The following is a 17,183-nucleotide window of genomic DNA, read 5'->3' as shown; positions in this document are numbered from 1 at the left end:
GCTAACATTTTCTAAAACCTGTTTTCGCTTGGTCATTATGGGGTATTGTGTGTAGATTGATGAGGGAAAAAATAATTATCAATTTTAGAAGGCTGTAACGTAACAAAATGTGGAAAAAGTCAAGGGGTCTGAATAATTTCCAAATGCACTGTAGTTGGTCAGAGATTTAAAGTGACCAAATTTTGGATTTTCAAAGGTAGATGGTCAACATATATTGTCGACCATGGGTTGGTGTTGTGTGGTCACTGGAAAGCCATTCCTTGTTCTTCAGACCAGGGTTGTCCACCTTTGCACAGTAGTTTGGGAGAGTGGATATGAATACCCTGCACCAACCTGGTCTCAGAGCATTTTGTATTATTCTGTATGTAAATCCGAGACAAAGGATTTATTATGATATGTTAAATGTGTCGTATGGTATGTATTAATTTGTGAATGTCCATCACCCATTCCGTATGATATGTTACGAATTTGCTTAATGTACAATATGTTACGAATTTGCAAAAATGTAAAATATGTTACGAATTCTAGCTAGGTGGCTAATGTTAGGGTAAGGGGTTAAGGTTAAGGTTAGGTTAAATGGTTAGGGTTAGCTAAAAGGGTTAGTGGAACGGTTAGCTAACACACTAAGTATTTGCAAAGTAGCTAAAAAGCAGTAAGTAGTTGAAAAGTTGCTAATTAACTACAATCCGTGATCAGATTCGAAATCGCAACCTTTGGGTTGCTTGACGCCCAACCATCCACCCCGACCAACTTTTGTTTTTGCCTTAAGTAACCGTCTGTCTTATGTAACCATACCAAACATAACATATCATATTAATTTGAGTGTTCCGGATTTACTTTACTATGTTACGTCTAGTCTATGAGACTAGGCTGCCTGCACAGTTTGCCATGGTCACACAGATCAGGGTGGATAATTTAATAGTCTTTGCCATTTCCCTCCTCCCCCTATCAACCAAAATAATGTGGGCACGCTTGTGTGACTGCACCATGCCGATTCTCCACCCTTTCCCAAAGTGTGCATTCGTACACTTCCCTCCAGGCATACACTAATCCAATGCTTTTAAATGCATTAGGTGGAGTGAATGAGTGCACACCATGGGTAGGTTGGAGAATCTGAATGCAGGCTAGTCAGGGGAGTGGAGGGATCCAGATTGAGTTTGTGTCAGGGTGGAGGTGGGGGACCTGTGTATGTCTGTGTGGCTAGTGCAGGTAATCGTCCACAGCAGCGAAAGCGCAGGAGCCACTTCCGGAGTGTGCCATGATGGACAGGCACTGAGTGGCCTGTCCCACAGCCTTGGCCAGAGGGGGCTGCTTTGGCAGGTTATGAGTCTCTGATGGGGGGGAGGAGAGAGAGAGAGGACAGCTATGTAAGGGATACATAACAAATCCATAGGCAATGCATAACACCTTCATATCCACTACATAGTAGCCAAAGAATTAGGCTATTCATCTAAAGGGGAAGAGCTACATAAGGGCCTTTGTATTACATCTACAAAACATTGTATTACATCTACAAAAAAAATATTATTTGATTCAACACAAACTACATACTTTCCTAGATCCATAAATGTCTAACATCAATAGGCAAGACATTACACTTCATATCCATAACATAGGCCTAGTAGCTAAGGACACTGTCTTTTTTTGCAATGGGAAGTCCCTAGGAGAGGAGTGCTACATAGCACATACATAGGCAATGCATTACACCAATTATCCACAAAATAGTAGCTAAGGACACTGCTAAAAGAGTAATTTAAAAAAATTGGAATGAGGTGATACTGCCATTCTTTCCATTTATGACCACATGGGTAAATAACTTCGGTCCATGTCACGTAAATATACACAAAATGAGCATTATTTATACAGAACCAGCATTAGTCTAATCAAAATGTTAAATTTACAGGGCCGGTTTCCCGGACACAGATTAAGCCAAGTTCTAGACTAAAAAGCATGTTCAATGGAGATGTTCTAGTATGGTATAACAATAGACTGCTGGACTGGGAATTGACCTAGGAATTGGCTGATAGGCTTTGAAGTGAATATATGTACAGTTGCGGCCAAATATATTGACGCTCTTGCACTTTTCAATAATTCCCTATTTTCTTGTAAAATAAGTAGAAATTGAAAATAAAGTTTGGTCTCCACACCTTGTTATTGGATTTTCAACATTGCAGAACCAATTTTTGTTTTGTAAACTTTAGTTTACAATTTTTATTTTGTAAAACAAAATGATTGGCACCCCGGAGCAAGTACTTCGCTGCACTGCCTTTGGCCAAGATAACTGCTGACAAACACTTCTTGTAGCCATCAATGAGCTTGCTTCCCCCTTCTACTGGCAATTTGGCCCACTCTACAGCAGCAAACGGTTCTAATTCTTCAATGTTTGAGGGGTGCCCTCAGCCAACTGCTATTTTCAGATATCGTCATAGGTTATATGGATGTGATTCAGATCTGGACTCTTCGCTGGCCACTCCAGAACAGTCCAGCGTTTCTTTTTGAACCATTCCAGGGTGCTTTTGATGTGTGTTCGGGGTTGTTAATCCTGTTGGAAGTCCCACACCTTGATAATCTGCTGATTTCTTGATGTCTTGCAAAAGTTCAAGGTCCCGAGTACAAGAGGCAGCAAAGCAACCCCACAGCATTATCAAACCTCCCCCGTGTTCTTTTCTTTGAATGCTTCATTTGGTCGTTGGTTCTGCAATGTTGAAAATCCAATAACAGGGTGTGGAGACCAATTTCTTTCTTTCAACTTATTTTAGAATTCAAAAGGCACTCGCACCTCTGAGCTATCTTTTTTGCAGGTGCATGGTAACAGTTGAATAAGATGTGAAAAAAAGAAGAAGAAACTCTTGACAGTATCACTGCTCTTTAATAAGCTTTACGTATCGGCCTCAAGGCCTTCGTCAGAGCTTTTGTGAGTTTTTTATATTAGCACCCTTATATAGACATAGTCGCACCCACATTCGTTCCACTCCAAGTGCTACCAAATATAACAATGTGCATTTCATAAATATTCTAATACAGTGTATCTAATACATAAATGTATTAAACACGTCTGTAAACACTTTTTTTCCCTCAACTTATTTTAGAACAAATAAGGAATTATTTAAGAAAAGTGCAAGGGTGCCAATATATATTTGTCCACAACTGTATGCGGTATTCCCTCACCAGTCGTGGTGTACCTACCTAGTATTGCACTGTTGAGTGTGGAACACACAGGTTCCCTCTGGATAGAGTCCAGCTGGTAGCCCACTGGGCTAGTCCACGGGTCTGAGTAGGCCAGCAGACTGAATGCATCCTACAGAGGGAGAGGAAGAAAGAAAGAAAGAGATTGGGAAGTAGAAATAGATAGACAGGGAAAAGAGAGAAAGTGAAAAGACAGCCAAGAAGAACGAGTGATGGGAAGAAGACAGTGCAGCAAAAAGAGAGAGGGGTGCAGTAACCTCAAATTATACAATACGTTTAAAGTTGACGCAACTGATCCGTGGTCATATTAGCAGTGGTGGTTTCGTTTAGTAGGATCCCCATTAGCTACCGCACATGCAGGGTCTCACGGTGCCTCCCTTTCAGCATTACACCTGTACTGCCACTGTAGCTCAATTCTACCTCGCAAACTTTGCATTTCACCACCTTCTCATTTAACTTCTCAAAGTATTGCCATACAGGACTTCGCTGCTGTCGCTTCTCTGTCTCACTCTGCCATATTTTTTATTTGATTTGATATTTCCAACTGTTAAAGATTATATCCGTGGCAAATAATTTGAAAGATGCATATCTCCTCCTAACGTTACAGCATTGTTGCGTTAGGGGTTGTAGGTATTACAATAATTTGTTTCTTTATGATGATGATCGGGACCCGTTAGTGGTAGTTTTGTAATAACTGCACTGTGATTAAAAAAATACAAATGTCAATGTTAACGATCCCAATTATGTTTAAACATTGAAACGTCACACCCCTAGTAATGGTAATGTGAAATAAACGCAAACATTCCCAACAAAATAATTGACATCCCCAAGGCTTTATAGGTATTACATAGGGCTATACAGGTAAAAGTCAGTAAATTAGAATATTTTGAAAAACTTGATTTATTTCAGTAATTGCATTCAAAAGGTGTAACTTGTACATTATATTTATTCATTGCACACAGACTAATGCATTCAAATGTTTATTTCATTTAATTTTGATGATTTGAAGTGGCAACAAATGAAAATCCAAAATTCCGTGTGTCACAAAATTAGAATATTGTGTAAGGGTTACATTTTGAAGACACCTGGTGCCACAAACTAATCAGCTGATTAACTCAAAACACCTGCAAAGGGCTTTAAATGGTCTCTCAGTCCAGTTCTGAAGCCTACACAAACATGGGGAAGACTTCAGATTTGACAGCTGTCCAAAAAGGCGACCATCGACACATTGCACAAGGAGGGAAAGACACAAAGGTTATTGCAGAAGAGGCTGGCTGTTCTCAGAGCTCTGTGTCCAAACACATTAATAGAGAGGCAAAGGGAAGGAAAAACTGTGGTCAGAAAAAAGTGTACAAGCGATAGGGATCACCGCGCCTAGTCAAGATTGTGAAAAAAACCCATTCAAAAATGTGGGGGGAGATTCACAAGGAGTGGACAGCTGCTGGAGTCAGGGCTTCAAGATCCACCACCAAGAGACGCTTGAAAGACATGGGTTTCAACTGCCGCATACCTCGTGTCAAGCCACTGTTGACCAAGAAACAGCGCGAAAGCGTCTCACCTGGGCTAAGGAAAAAAAGAGCTGGACTGCTGCTGAGTGGTCTAAAGTCATGTTTTCTGACGAAAGCAAATTTTGCATTTCCTTTGGAAATCGAGGTCCCAGAGTCTGGAGGAAGACAGGAGAGGCACAGGATCCACGTTGCCTGAAGTCTAGTGTAAAGTTTCCACCATCAGTGATGGTTTGGGGTGCCATGTCATCTGCTGGTGTCGGTCCACTCTGTTTCCTGAGATCCAGGGTCAACGCAGCCGTCTACCAGCAAGTTTTAGAGCACTTCATGCTTCCTGCTGCTGACCTGCTCTATGGAGATGGAGATTTCAGGTTCCAACAGGACTTGGCGCCTGCACACAGCGCAAAATCTACCCGTGCCTGGTTTACGGACCATGGTATTTCTGTTCTAAATTGGCCAGCCAACTCCCCTGACCTTAGCCCCATAGAAAATCTGTGGGGTATTGTGAAAAGGAAGATGCAGAATGCCAGACCCAACAACGCAGAAGAGTTGAAGGCCACTATCAGAGCAACCTGGGCTCTCATAACACCTGAGCAGTGCCAGAAACTCATCGACTCCATGCCACGCCGCATTAATGCAGTAATTGAGGCAAAAGGAGCTCCAACCAAGTATTGAGTATTGTACATGCTCATATTTTTCATTTTCATACTTTTCAGTTGGCCAACATTTCTAAAAAATCCCTTTTTTGTATTAGCCTTAAGTAATATTCTAATTTTGTGACACACGGAATTTTGGATTTTCATTTGTTGCCACTTCAAATCATCAAAATTAAATGAAATAAACATTTGAATGCATCAGTCTGTGTGCAATGAATAAATATAATGTACAAGTTACACCTTTTGAATGCAATTACTGAAATAAATCAAGTTTTTCAAAATATTCTAATTTACTGACTTTTACCTGTATATCTGAAGTCGTTTGAACATTATTGCTAGATGGAGAGTACCTTGAGCATCTTCTTGTTGGCCGAGTTCTTGCCGCACTCGCGGCGTTTGTGCTCACTCATGCTCTGAAGCTCCCGGCCAAAGTGGATCATCCTCTCGATGGCCGCCTGGCTTCCCCCGCACAGCTGCCTCTTGGACTGGGCCGATTCCAACTCTGTTGGCACAGAACCAATCAAACATGCGCGTCACATTGGGACATACCATTCAGCCACTCAGAGGGGTGGTTTTGAAAGAGGCAGACATGATTGTCAATCATGTCAGTTGTAGACCCCCTCTTTTTTCTGTGACAAATGATATTTCATGATATTCGATGGGAATATTTTAAAAAGGTGCAATCTGTTAAATGATCATTTCAATTGTTGCTATTTTCCCACTGATTCTTGAATAATAGAAGTTATAAATGCCTCATGAGTTTAGCACAACTGTCTTATCATAACCCCAAAAATAAGGTTTTATTACTTTATCGTTTACAAACAACAAGAATGTAAACAATGAATAGCTGCAAAATTGTTTCAACTCATGTGGATGTCATGGCCTGTCACTCACCCATGTCTGCGTCACAGTCCTCGGTCTGGGCTCCGTGTTTGGAGGTGGCATTGAGGAGGAAGCCATTAGAGGAGGACTCAGTAACTCCGTTGGTGAAGTGGTCTACCTTCATGTCCACATCAGTACTGGGGGGTAAAACAGTAGGCAGACAATCAGCGTGTTTGAGGGGATCAGTTTGAGAAAAGCAAGGCACAGTGATAGAATTTCTAATCTTAATAACATAATGAGTAGTTATTTGGCATGTAAGGTGATTTGTAGATCAGTTGTTGGTTATGTGATACATTGTCAATATATTGTGTTGGGGGTAGATGTTAAGCAGGCTGTGCAAGACTGCATAGTGTTGGGTATATATTGTATGTTTTTTAATTTTTTTTATCTAGTGTTGGATGAATGTTGAGGTGTTTACAAGCTACTTAGTATTGGCTATACAGTGCATTCGGAAAGTATTCAGACCCCTGGACTTTTTCCACATTTTGTTACATTACATCCTTATTCTAAAATGGATTTAATTGTTTTTCAATCTATACACAATACATATCCCATAATGACAAAGCTTAAACAGGTTTTAGAATTTTTTGAAAATGTATTAAAAATCAAAAACCCAAATACCTTCTTTACATAAGTATTCAGACCCTTTGCAATGACTCGAAAATGAGCTCAAGTGAACTCAAGGACATTCAGAGACTTGTGCCGAAGCCACTCCTGCGTTGTCTTGGCTGTGTGCTTAGGGTCGTTGTCCTGTTGGAAGGTGAACCTTCGCCCCAGTCTGAGGTCCTGAGCGCTCTGGAGCAGGTTTTCATCAAGGATCTCTCTGTACTTTCCCTTGATCCTGACTAGACTCCCAGTATCTGCCACTGAAAAACATCCCCACAGCATGATGCTGCCACCACCATGCTTCACCGTAGTGATGGTACCAGGTTTCCTCCAGACATGACGCTTAGCATTCAGGCCCTGCCCCACCTGCTCTGAATGATGGGTCGCCACTGAAGAGAATGCACTTTACTGTTTGACCAAATGATTTAATAGCTAAATCGTTAACTAGCTAGGTAACGAAGTGAGCTAACTACCCAAGCTACAAGCAATGTTTCGAATTGGCTATCTATTTTGTAGCCTACCTTACTCGCTGTGCTCTCATCTGGCAAAGGCCGACTTGCAGTGGCACACACACAGAGTCGTAGGCTACATGTCGAGCTCTCTAACATCTTGAAAATCTAAGACTTTTTAAGGACCCGCGGACAGCCTGCATATAAACTGGTGCTTCACAATCTGGTGCTCCTCAATTTCATGTGGTGCTCCTAACTTAAAGTTGGGTGCACCAGTAAAAAAATTAATAAATAGAGCCCTGTCAGTACCTGATGTTGGTTAGTTTGTTCAGTACATAGTCTTATGTGCGTGTTCAGTACATTATAGTCTTGTGCATGTTCAGTACCTGGTGTTAAGCTGCTGCAGGCTGTGGCTGCCATTGAGGGCGTTGACCTCGGTTGCGGGGAGGGCGGGGTGGACCATACTGGAGGTCACCCCATTGCAGCAGCCGCCGTCGAACCCTGGGGTGCAACCAGGACATGCATACAGTCGTGAAAACACCATACTAGACACAAACAAGGAGAATGGCAAGCTAAATAAAGCACACCTCAAGTATTTGACTAAATGTATTTGATCCAGGTCTGGGTCGTGTTCATTAGGGCATGCAATGGAGAACATTTTAAAACATTTTGCAATAAAAAACCAAAATAACAATTTCTTATTGGACACGTGCAGGTAGTCCCTCCCTGTTTCAGTCAGTTTTCTTCCATTTGGTACCTAATGAACACGCCCCAGAGTAATATTCATAAGGGAGCAAAACTGTAGCAAAACGTGGTGCAACGGAAAACATAAACAATTGGACCATTTCAGATAGTACATCCCCATTTTGGCCTGTTTAGCCTAATAAACAGCACATCCCTGTTTACTGTTTAATGAACAGTACATACCTGTTTGGGTCTGTTTAGTGTTTAGTGCCTAATGAACACAACCAAGATGAGTGAATATACAGTGCATTCGGAAGTATTAAGACCCCTTGACCTTTTCCATATTTTGTTACATTACAGCCTTATTCTAAAATTGATTAAATTGAATTTTTACTCCTCAATTATGACAAAGCAAAAACAGGTTTTTAGAAATGTTTGCACATTTATGAAAAAAAAAAAAAACAGAAATATCACATTTACATAAGTGTTCAGACCCTTTACTCAGTACTTTGTTGAAGCACCTTTGGCAGCGATTACAGCCTCGATTACAACCCTTCTTCCCCCAATTGCTCAGTTTGGCCGGGCGGCCAGCTCTAGGAAGAGTCTTGGTGGTTACAAATGTCTTCCATTTAAGAATGATGGAGGACACTTTGTTCTTGGGGACCTTCAATGCTGCAGACATTTTTTGGTACCCTTCCCCAGATCTGTGCCTTGACACAAACTTGTCTCTGAGCTCTATGGACAATTCCTTCAACCTCATGGCTTGGTTTTTGATATGCACTGTCAATTGTGGGACCTTATATAGACAGGTGTGTGCCTTTCCAAATCATGTCCAATCAATTGAATTTACCACAGGTGGACTCCAATCAAGTTGTAGAAACATCTCAAGGATGATCAATGGAAACATGATGCACCTGAGCTTAATTTCAAGTCTCATAGCAAAGGGTCTGAATACTTATGTAAATACTGTATTTCTGTTTTAATTTTTTATAAATTAGCAAAATATTCTAAAAACTGGGGTATTGTGTGTAGATTGATAAGGATTTTTATTTATTTAATCAATTTTAGAATAAGGCTATAACATAACAAAATGTGGGGGGAAAAGGGTCTGAATACTTTCCAAATGCACTGTATCATGTACCTGTGAGGTAGGCCTGGGAGCTGCTGGCTTTGTGGCTGTGGCTGCTGAAGGGGGGGGGCGGGCCCGGGTAGCTGTCCTGGGACTTGGGATTGCAGCCTCCCAGGCAGCGCACTTCGCTGTCAGTCCCGTTCACCATCTCGATGAACTGTCTCACCCTGAGAGATGAGGGGGTTCAGGGATCTATAACGACTTTCAGCTTGAAGAACCATCTAACACCAAGTTGTAAAATCCTGAACTTCCCCTTAAATGTGGCGAAACTGCCTATCCCTGACCGTGACTCACTTCAGCATGAATAACAGGTCAGGGTTCCTTTCCAATAGGCTGGGGTACAGCTGTTGGGTGTTCTTGATGGCCTCTCCCATTCTGCCTGACAACACCAGCTTCTGGATCTCTGCAAGCACATCCCATTTACAGTCATTCACATATTGTTAGGAAACTTCTTATTGAGTGTTATGGCATTTCACATTCTTCTCCAAGGGTCCGAGATCATCAAAATGTGAACAAGTGTTATGGACAATCATATATCTTATGCCCATTCCATTTTGGTGTGTCTCTTAGCAATATGGTGATGGCTCCACCTATACCAACAACTATCCATCTAGTCCTGTCATACTGTAATATGTGAATGTAGCATAAAATACTAATAATATACTCAACAAAGCAGATACCGTTGAAGTCGGAAGTTTACATACACCTTAGCCAAATACATTTAAACTCAGTTTTTCACAATTCCTGACATTTAATCCTAATTAAAATTCCCTGTTTTAGGTCAGTTAGGATCACCACTTTATTTTAAGAATGTGAAATGTCAGAATAATAGTAGAGAGAATGATTTATTTCAGCTTTTATTTATTTCATCACATTCCCAGTGGGTCAGACATTTACATACACTCAAATTAGTATTTGGTAGCATTGCCTTTAAATTGTTTAACTTGGGTCAAACGTTTTGGGTAGCCTTCCACAAGCTTCCCACAATAAGTTGGGTGAATTTTGGCCCATTCAACCTGACAGAGCTGGTGTAACTGAGTCAGGTTTGTAGGCCTCCTTGCTCGCACACGCTTTTTCAGTTCTGCCCACAACTTTTCTATAGGATTGAGGTCAGGGCTTTGTGATGGCCACTCCAATACCTTGACTTTGTTGTCCTTAAGCCATTTTGCCACAACTTTGGAAGTATGCTTGGGGTCATTGTCCATTTGGAAGACCAATTTGCGACCAAGCTTTAACTTCCTGACTGATGTCTTGAGATGTTGCTTCAATATATCCACATGATTTTCCTTCTTCATGATGCCATCTATTTTGTGAAGTGCACTAGTCCCTCCTGCAGCAAAGCACCCCCCACAGCATGATGCTGCCACCCCCGTGCTTCACGGTTGGGATGGTGTTCTTCGGGTTGCAAGCATCCCCCCTTTTCCTCCAAACATAACGATAACATAACATTATGGCCAAACAGTTCTATTTTTGTTTCGTCAGACCAGAGGACATTTCTCCAAAAAGTACGATCTTTGTCCCCATGTGCAGTTGCAAACCGTAGTCTGGCTTTTTTATGGCGGTTTTGGAGTAGTGGCTTCTTCCTTGCTGAGCGGCCTTTCAGGTAATGTCGATATAGGACTCGTTTTACTGTGGATATAGATACTTTTGTACCTGTTTCCTCTAGCATCTTCACAAGGTCCTTTGCTGTTGTTCTGGGATTGATTTGCACTTTTCGCACCAAAGTACGTTCATCTCTAGGAGACAGAACGCATCTCCTTCCTGAGCGGTATGACGACTGCGTGGTCCCATGCTGTTTATACTTGCGTATGATTGTTTGTACAGATGAACGTGGTACCTTCAGGCGTTTGGAAATTGCTCCCAAGGATGAACCAGACTTGTGGAGGTCTAAAAAAAAATTCTGAGGTCTTGGCTGATTTCTTTTGATTTTCCCATGATGTCAAGCAAAGAGGCACTGAGTTTGAAGGTAGGCCTTGAAATACATCCAAAGGTACACCTCCAATTGACTCAATGTCTCCCGAGTGGCGCAGTGGTCTAAGGCACTGCATCGCAGTGCTAGCTGTGCCACTAGAGATCCTGGTTCGAATCCAGGCACTGTCATAGCCGGCCGCGACCGGGAGACCCATGGGGCGGCGCACAAGTCGTCCAGGGTAGGGGAGGGAATGGCCGGCAGGGATGTAGCTCAGTTGGTAGAGCATGGCGTTTGCAACGCCAGGGTTGTGGGTTCGATTCCCATGGGGGGCCAGTATGAAAATATATATATATATATATATAAAATAATGTATATACTCACTAACTGTAAGTCGCTCTGGATAAAAGTGTCTGCTAAATGACGTAAATGTAAAATGTAATTAGCCTATCAGAAGTTTCTAAAGCCATTACATCATTTTCTGGAATTTTCCAAGCTGTTTAAAGGCACAGTCAACTTAGTGTATGTAAACTTCTGACCCACTGGAATTGTGATACAGTGAATTATAAGTGAAATAATCTGTCTGTAAACAATTGTTGGAAATAGTACTTGTGTCATGCACAAAGAAGATGTCCTAACTGACTTGCCAAAACTATAGTTTGTTAACAAGAAATTTGTGGTGTGGTTGAAAAACAAGTTTTAATGACTACAACCTAAGTGTATGTAAACTTCAGACTTCAACTGTACATAAGTCAATGACAGGACACATACCCCAAGCCCATCTTTCACGCACGCACATACACACAACACACTCTGTCTGTTTTTGATGGAGATCAGCTCCTCGTGCACAGCCTGGTTGGTGGATTTGGCAAAGGCTTTGGCTGTGACACAGTAACTATGGTGGACCAGGTAGGATGCCACCATTCTGTGGAGACAAAGAGGTGGGAGAAACATAACAGCTTAGAGAGAATATAAATAATATGATTTGCTGCCTTCAAATTATGTTGGGAATTTGGAAATACGAGGTTCAGACTCGAAAATAAACACTTGAACAACCCTCCATTTTCCGAATTACAAGTGGAGATACATTTCATCAGTGACCTTTCAGTTTTTTAACAAAGCCATTTGTCAATGTACGTAAGATTGCTAATAAAAATAAAGTTAGCTATGTTAGAAAAATAATTATTCTAACTTCAAAATCACTTTAACACAATCACGTCGTATTTACACCTTCACAACTGGGAAATATGAGATTTCAAGGAGCATTTGAAAGCAGGAATAATACAAGTCGATCCAGTTACATCAGAAGCCGGTGGGAAATGTAGTTTCCTGTTTCCCTTGGTGTGTACAGCTACAAGGGAAGGGACTTACTTCTGGATCATGGACTGCCACTCTCCCTCCCTGTCCCCTATCGGGAATCTGTCGATCTGGGCCTGGATCTTGGTCCTCCACTCGCGCATGTAGTCATCGATGTCAAACACAAACGGGTGCTGGCCAAAGTTGGAGTCCACAACCTCCCCAGGGGTCTGCAGCCCCACTGTGGGGTACATGTTGAGCTAGTGGGGGGGAACACAAAAGGGATGTGTGAAGGAAAATGTTTTGTTTGTGCTTTTCTAATAACCAATTCGACTGGGTTCATGCAAGTGACTGATTGATTGTGCCTGGGAGGAATCCTCACTATCAGTATAAGCAATTTGACAGTACGCCCAGAACATTGTTTTGAGAACGGAAAGGGATATCTCAGTTTCAAGGTCTCAGATTGGAGAGAAGCCGCCTCGTGAAGTATTGGTCGGTCACAGGCATGAACCAAAAGTTAATGATTACTTAATTATGAATAATGTACAGTGCCTTCGGAAAGAATTCAGACCCCTTGAATATTTCCACATTTTGTTATGTTACAGCCTTATTCTAAAATTGATTAAATTGTTTTTTCCCCCCTCATCAATCTCCACACAATACCCCATAATACTAAAGAAAAAAACAGGTTTTTAGAGAAGTTTGCTAATTTATATATATTTTTTAAACTGAAATATCACATTTACATAAGTATTCAGACCCTTTACTCAGTACTTTGTTGAAGCACCTTTGGCAGCGATTACAGCCTTGAGTCTTCTTGGGAATGACGCTACAAGCTTGGCACACCTGTTTTCGGGGAGTTTCTCCCAGTCTTCTGGCTGGGCCACTCAAGGACTTGTCCCGAAGCCACTCCTGCATTGTCTTGGCTTTGCGCTTAGGGTCCTTGTCCTGTTGGAAAGTGAACCTTCACCCCAGTCTGAGGTCGTCAGCGCTCTGGAGCAGGATTTCATCAATGATCTCTCTGTACTTTGCTCCGTTCATCTTTGCCTCGATCCAGAGTAGTCTCCCAGTCCCTGCCGCTGAAAAACAACCCCACAGCATGATGCTGCCACCACCATTCTTCACCGTAGGGATGGTGCCAGGTTTCCTCCAGACGTGACGCTTGGCATTCAGGCCAAAGAGTTCAATCTTGGTTTCATCAGACCAGACTATCTTGTTTCTCATGGTCTGAGAGTCTTTAGGTGCCTTTCGGCAAACTCCAAGCCGGCTATCATGTGCCTTTTCCTGAGGAGTGGCTTCCGTCTGGCCACCCTACCATAAAGGCCTGATTGGTGGAGTGCTGCAGAGATGGTTGTCCTTCTGGAAGGTTCTCCCATCTCCACAGAGGAATTCTAGAGCTCTGTCAGAGTGACCATCGTGTTCTTGGTCACCTCCCTGACCAACACCCTTCTCCCCCGATTGCTCAGTTTGGCCGGGCGGCCAGCTCTAGGAAGAGTGTTGGTGGTTCCAAACATCTTCCATTTAAGAATGATGGAGGCCACTGTGTTCTTGGGGACCTTCAATGCTGCAGACATTTTTTGGTACCCTTCCCCAGATCTGTGCCTTGACACAATCCTGTCTCGGAGCTCTACGGACAATTCCTTCAACCTCATGGCTTGTTTTTTGCTCTGACATGCACTGTCAACTGTGGGACCTTATATAGACAGGTGTGTGCCTTTCCAAATCATGTCCAATCAATTGAATTTACCACAGTTGGACTCCAATCAAGTTGTAGTAACACCTCAAGGATGATCAATGGAAACAGGATGCATCTGAGCTCAATTTCGAGTCTCATAGCAAAGGGTCTGAATACTTACGTTAATAAGGTATTTCTGTTTTTTATTTGTAAAGACATTTGCAAAGATTTCTAAAAACCTGTTTTGCTTTGTCATTATGGGGTATTGTGTGTAGATTGATGAGGAATAAAAAACAATTTAATACATTTTAGAATTAGGCTGTAACATACCAAAATGTGAAAAAAGTGAAGTGCTCTGAATAATTTCTGAATGCACTGTATAGGCTAAGTTGATGAGCAAATGCTCATGTCAGTCCTCTAGAACGTAAATGTAGTCTTCCTACAGGACTCTGCTGCGTAAGTTGTGCGCATCCATTTCAGAGTGTTTTGGAAGTCAAGTAAAAGTAAACTCCTTCGACTCCAACCACAGGAGTTGGAGTTGACTCAGAATCTTGGAGTCGTGCACCACTACGGCCCACTCGTCTCGCACACATGCAGGTGATGTGCTCAAACACAGAAACGCTAAAGTGCCATTCCGATCCTGGCAGATATGTAGATTTTTATTTTATTTAAAAGATATTTAAAAACTGTGCCTAGATAAATGCATTAACATAAATTATGAAATTAATTTCCATGACTTTTCAGATTTGATCATTTTTCGAAAATGTCAGGCTTAGAAAAAACACTTTTTTAATTCCATGACTTTTCCATGATTTTCATGTACGAACCCTGCTCATTGATTCTTGAATAATATAATGTATAAATGTCTCATGAATTTAGCACAACTGTACGTCTTTATCATAACCCAAAATACCAGATTATTACTCTATTGTTTACGAACAAAAATAATGTAAACAATGTATAGCTTCAAATAGGGTTAAAACGTTCTCTTAGATGTAATTGAATGTTAGTTCATGTATCTACAGTGCGGCCTATGAGTGAGAAGGATTACATTTCCCTTATCCCATCCTTCAGGTCAGTTGTGTACCAAAAGTGGCAGGGCTGCAGTTTTAAAATCCCAGAATGTAGCTTTAAAAATATGAAATGGGCAGAGGGAGGATACTTACCGGTAGATCTATAAAGGCTATTCCTAGAGGATAGGAGAAAAGATAAAGAAAGCATCTCTCAGACTGAATATCTTATTTTGAGTACAGGCATGCATGATGCAGCATATCAACTCTATTCAAACCAGGGGTTGGAAACGGTTCAGGGAACAGAACCGAAAACTGGAAAAGAAAGACTGTTCCTCTAAAACTGAGTCAGAACCTAAATGAAAGTGATATACAGTGCTGTGGAAAAGTATTTGCCCCCTTTCAAATTTTCTCTACTTTGCATATTTTTGATACTGAATGTTATCAGATCTTCAACCAAAACCTAATACTAGATAAAAGGGAACCTGAGTGAGCAAATAACACAACAATTACATACTTATTTAATTTATTTCATAAACAAAGCTATGCAACACCCAATGCCCCTGTGTGAAAAAGTAATTTCCCCGTTACACTCAGTAACTGGTTGTGCCACCTTTAGCTCCAATGACTGCAACCAAATGCTTCCTGTAGTTGTTGATAAGTCTCTCACGTCGCTGTGGAGGAATTTTGGCCCACTCTTCCATGCAGAAATGCTTTAACTCAGCGACATTTGTGGGTTTTCAAGCATGAACCTGCCACAACCTCTCAATTGGGATTAGGTCTGGACTTCGACTAGGCCATTCCAAATCTTCAGATGTTGCTTTTTAGCAATTTTCATGTAGACTTGATTGTTTGTTTTGGATAGTCTTGCTGCATGACCCAGCTGCGCTTCAGCTTCAGCTCACAGAAGGATGGCCTGACATTCTCCTGTAAAATTCTCTGATACAGAACAGAATTCATGGTTCCTTCTATTAAGACAAGTCGTCCAGGTCCTGAGGCAATTTAAGCATCCCGAAAACATCACACTACCACCACCATGCTTGACCGTTGGTATAAGGTTCTTACTGTGGAATGCAGTGCTTGTTTTTTTACCAGGCATAATGATACCCCGGGGGGGAGGTACTACAAAGATATATGGAATTGTTTTAACAAGGTCATACCGGGGATCATTTTGATTTTGAATTAAGACCCCTTGAAGTATCAAAAACTATATACAAAATGTATTGAAAGAAAAACTATTTATTTTGGGCCTTACCGCTATTAGCCCATACAAATGCATTGAATAACAGATCCACTACAAGGAACAACAGATAGTCCCCCCAAAAAATCTAAAGGAACTTTGTTCTGAAGTGTCTGTCCTATATCTGAGAGATACACTACATGACCAAAAGTATGTGGACAACTGCTTGTCCAACAATTGTCGAACATTCCAAAATCATGGGCATTAATATGGAGTTGGTCCCCCCTTTGCAGCTATAACAGCCTCCACTCTTCTGGGAAGGCTTTCTACTAGATGTTGGAACATTGCAGCAGGGACTTCCATTCAGCCACTAGAGCATTAGTGAGGTCGGGCACTGATGTTGGGCGATAAGGCCTGGCTCGCAGTTGGCGTTCCAACTCATCCCAAAGGTGTTCGACGGGGCTGAGGTCAGGGCTCAGTCAAGTTCTTCCACACCGATATCGACAAACCATTTCTGTATGGACCTCGCTTTGTGCAAGGGGGCATTGTCATGCTGAAACAAGAAAGGGCCTTCCCAAACTGTTGCCACAAAGTTGGAAGCACAGAATCGTCTACAATGTCATTGTATGCTGTAGCGTTAAGATTCCCCTTCACTGGAACTAAGGGGCCTAGCCCGAACCATGAAAAACAGCCCCAGACAATTATTCCTCCTCCACCAAACTTTACAGTTGGCACTATGCATTCGGGCAGGTAGCGTTCTCCTGGCATCCGCCAAACCCAGATTTGTCCGTCGGACTGCCAGATGGTGAAGCGTGATTCATCACTCCAGAGAACGTTTCCACTGCTCCAGAGTCCAATGGGGCGAGCTTTACACCACTCCAGGCGACGCTTGGCATTGCACATGGTGATCTTAGGCTTGTGTGTGGCTGCTCGACCATGGAAACCCATTTCATGAAGTTCCCGACAAACAGTTCTTATGCTGGCGTTGCTTCCAGAGGCAGTTTGGAACTCGGTAA

At 41.9% G+C, this 17,183-nt stretch overlaps 1 protein-coding gene across 2 annotated transcripts in view; it reads right to left on the bottom strand.

Moving 5' to 3' along the window:
• Positions 1-537: 537 nt before the first annotated feature.
• The window catches only part of LOC121587472 (ran-binding protein 9), a 32,429-nt gene continuing 15,783 nt past the window's right edge, over positions 538-17,183 (bottom strand). For both annotated transcript variants that reach the window (XM_041904427.2, XM_041904428.2), the window contains exons 5-14: positions 15,144-15,166; positions 12,378-12,562; positions 11,819-11,931; positions 9,392-9,500; positions 9,110-9,264; positions 7,671-7,785; positions 6,242-6,366; positions 5,698-5,849; positions 3,187-3,298; positions 538-1,331 (exon numbers count right to left, since the gene is read on the bottom strand). In XM_041904427.2, the coding sequence (XP_041760361.1) occupies positions 1,201-1,331; positions 3,187-3,298; positions 5,698-5,849; positions 6,242-6,366; positions 7,671-7,785; positions 9,110-9,264; positions 9,392-9,500; positions 11,819-11,931; positions 12,378-12,562; positions 15,144-15,166 (1,220 nt within the window). In that variant the 3' untranslated portion in view covers positions 538-1,200. The remainder of the gene's footprint in view (positions 1,332-3,186; positions 3,299-5,697; positions 5,850-6,241; positions 6,367-7,670; positions 7,786-9,109; positions 9,265-9,391; positions 9,501-11,818; positions 11,932-12,377; positions 12,563-15,143; positions 15,167-17,183) is intronic.

This window comes from Coregonus clupeaformis, chromosome 18 (genome assembly GCF_020615455.1).
Source record: "Coregonus clupeaformis isolate EN_2021a chromosome 18, ASM2061545v1, whole genome shotgun sequence".
NCBI lineage: Eukaryota > Metazoa > Chordata > Actinopteri > Salmoniformes > Salmonidae > Coregonus > Coregonus clupeaformis.
This window is presented reverse-complemented; position numbering and strand designations above follow the sequence as displayed.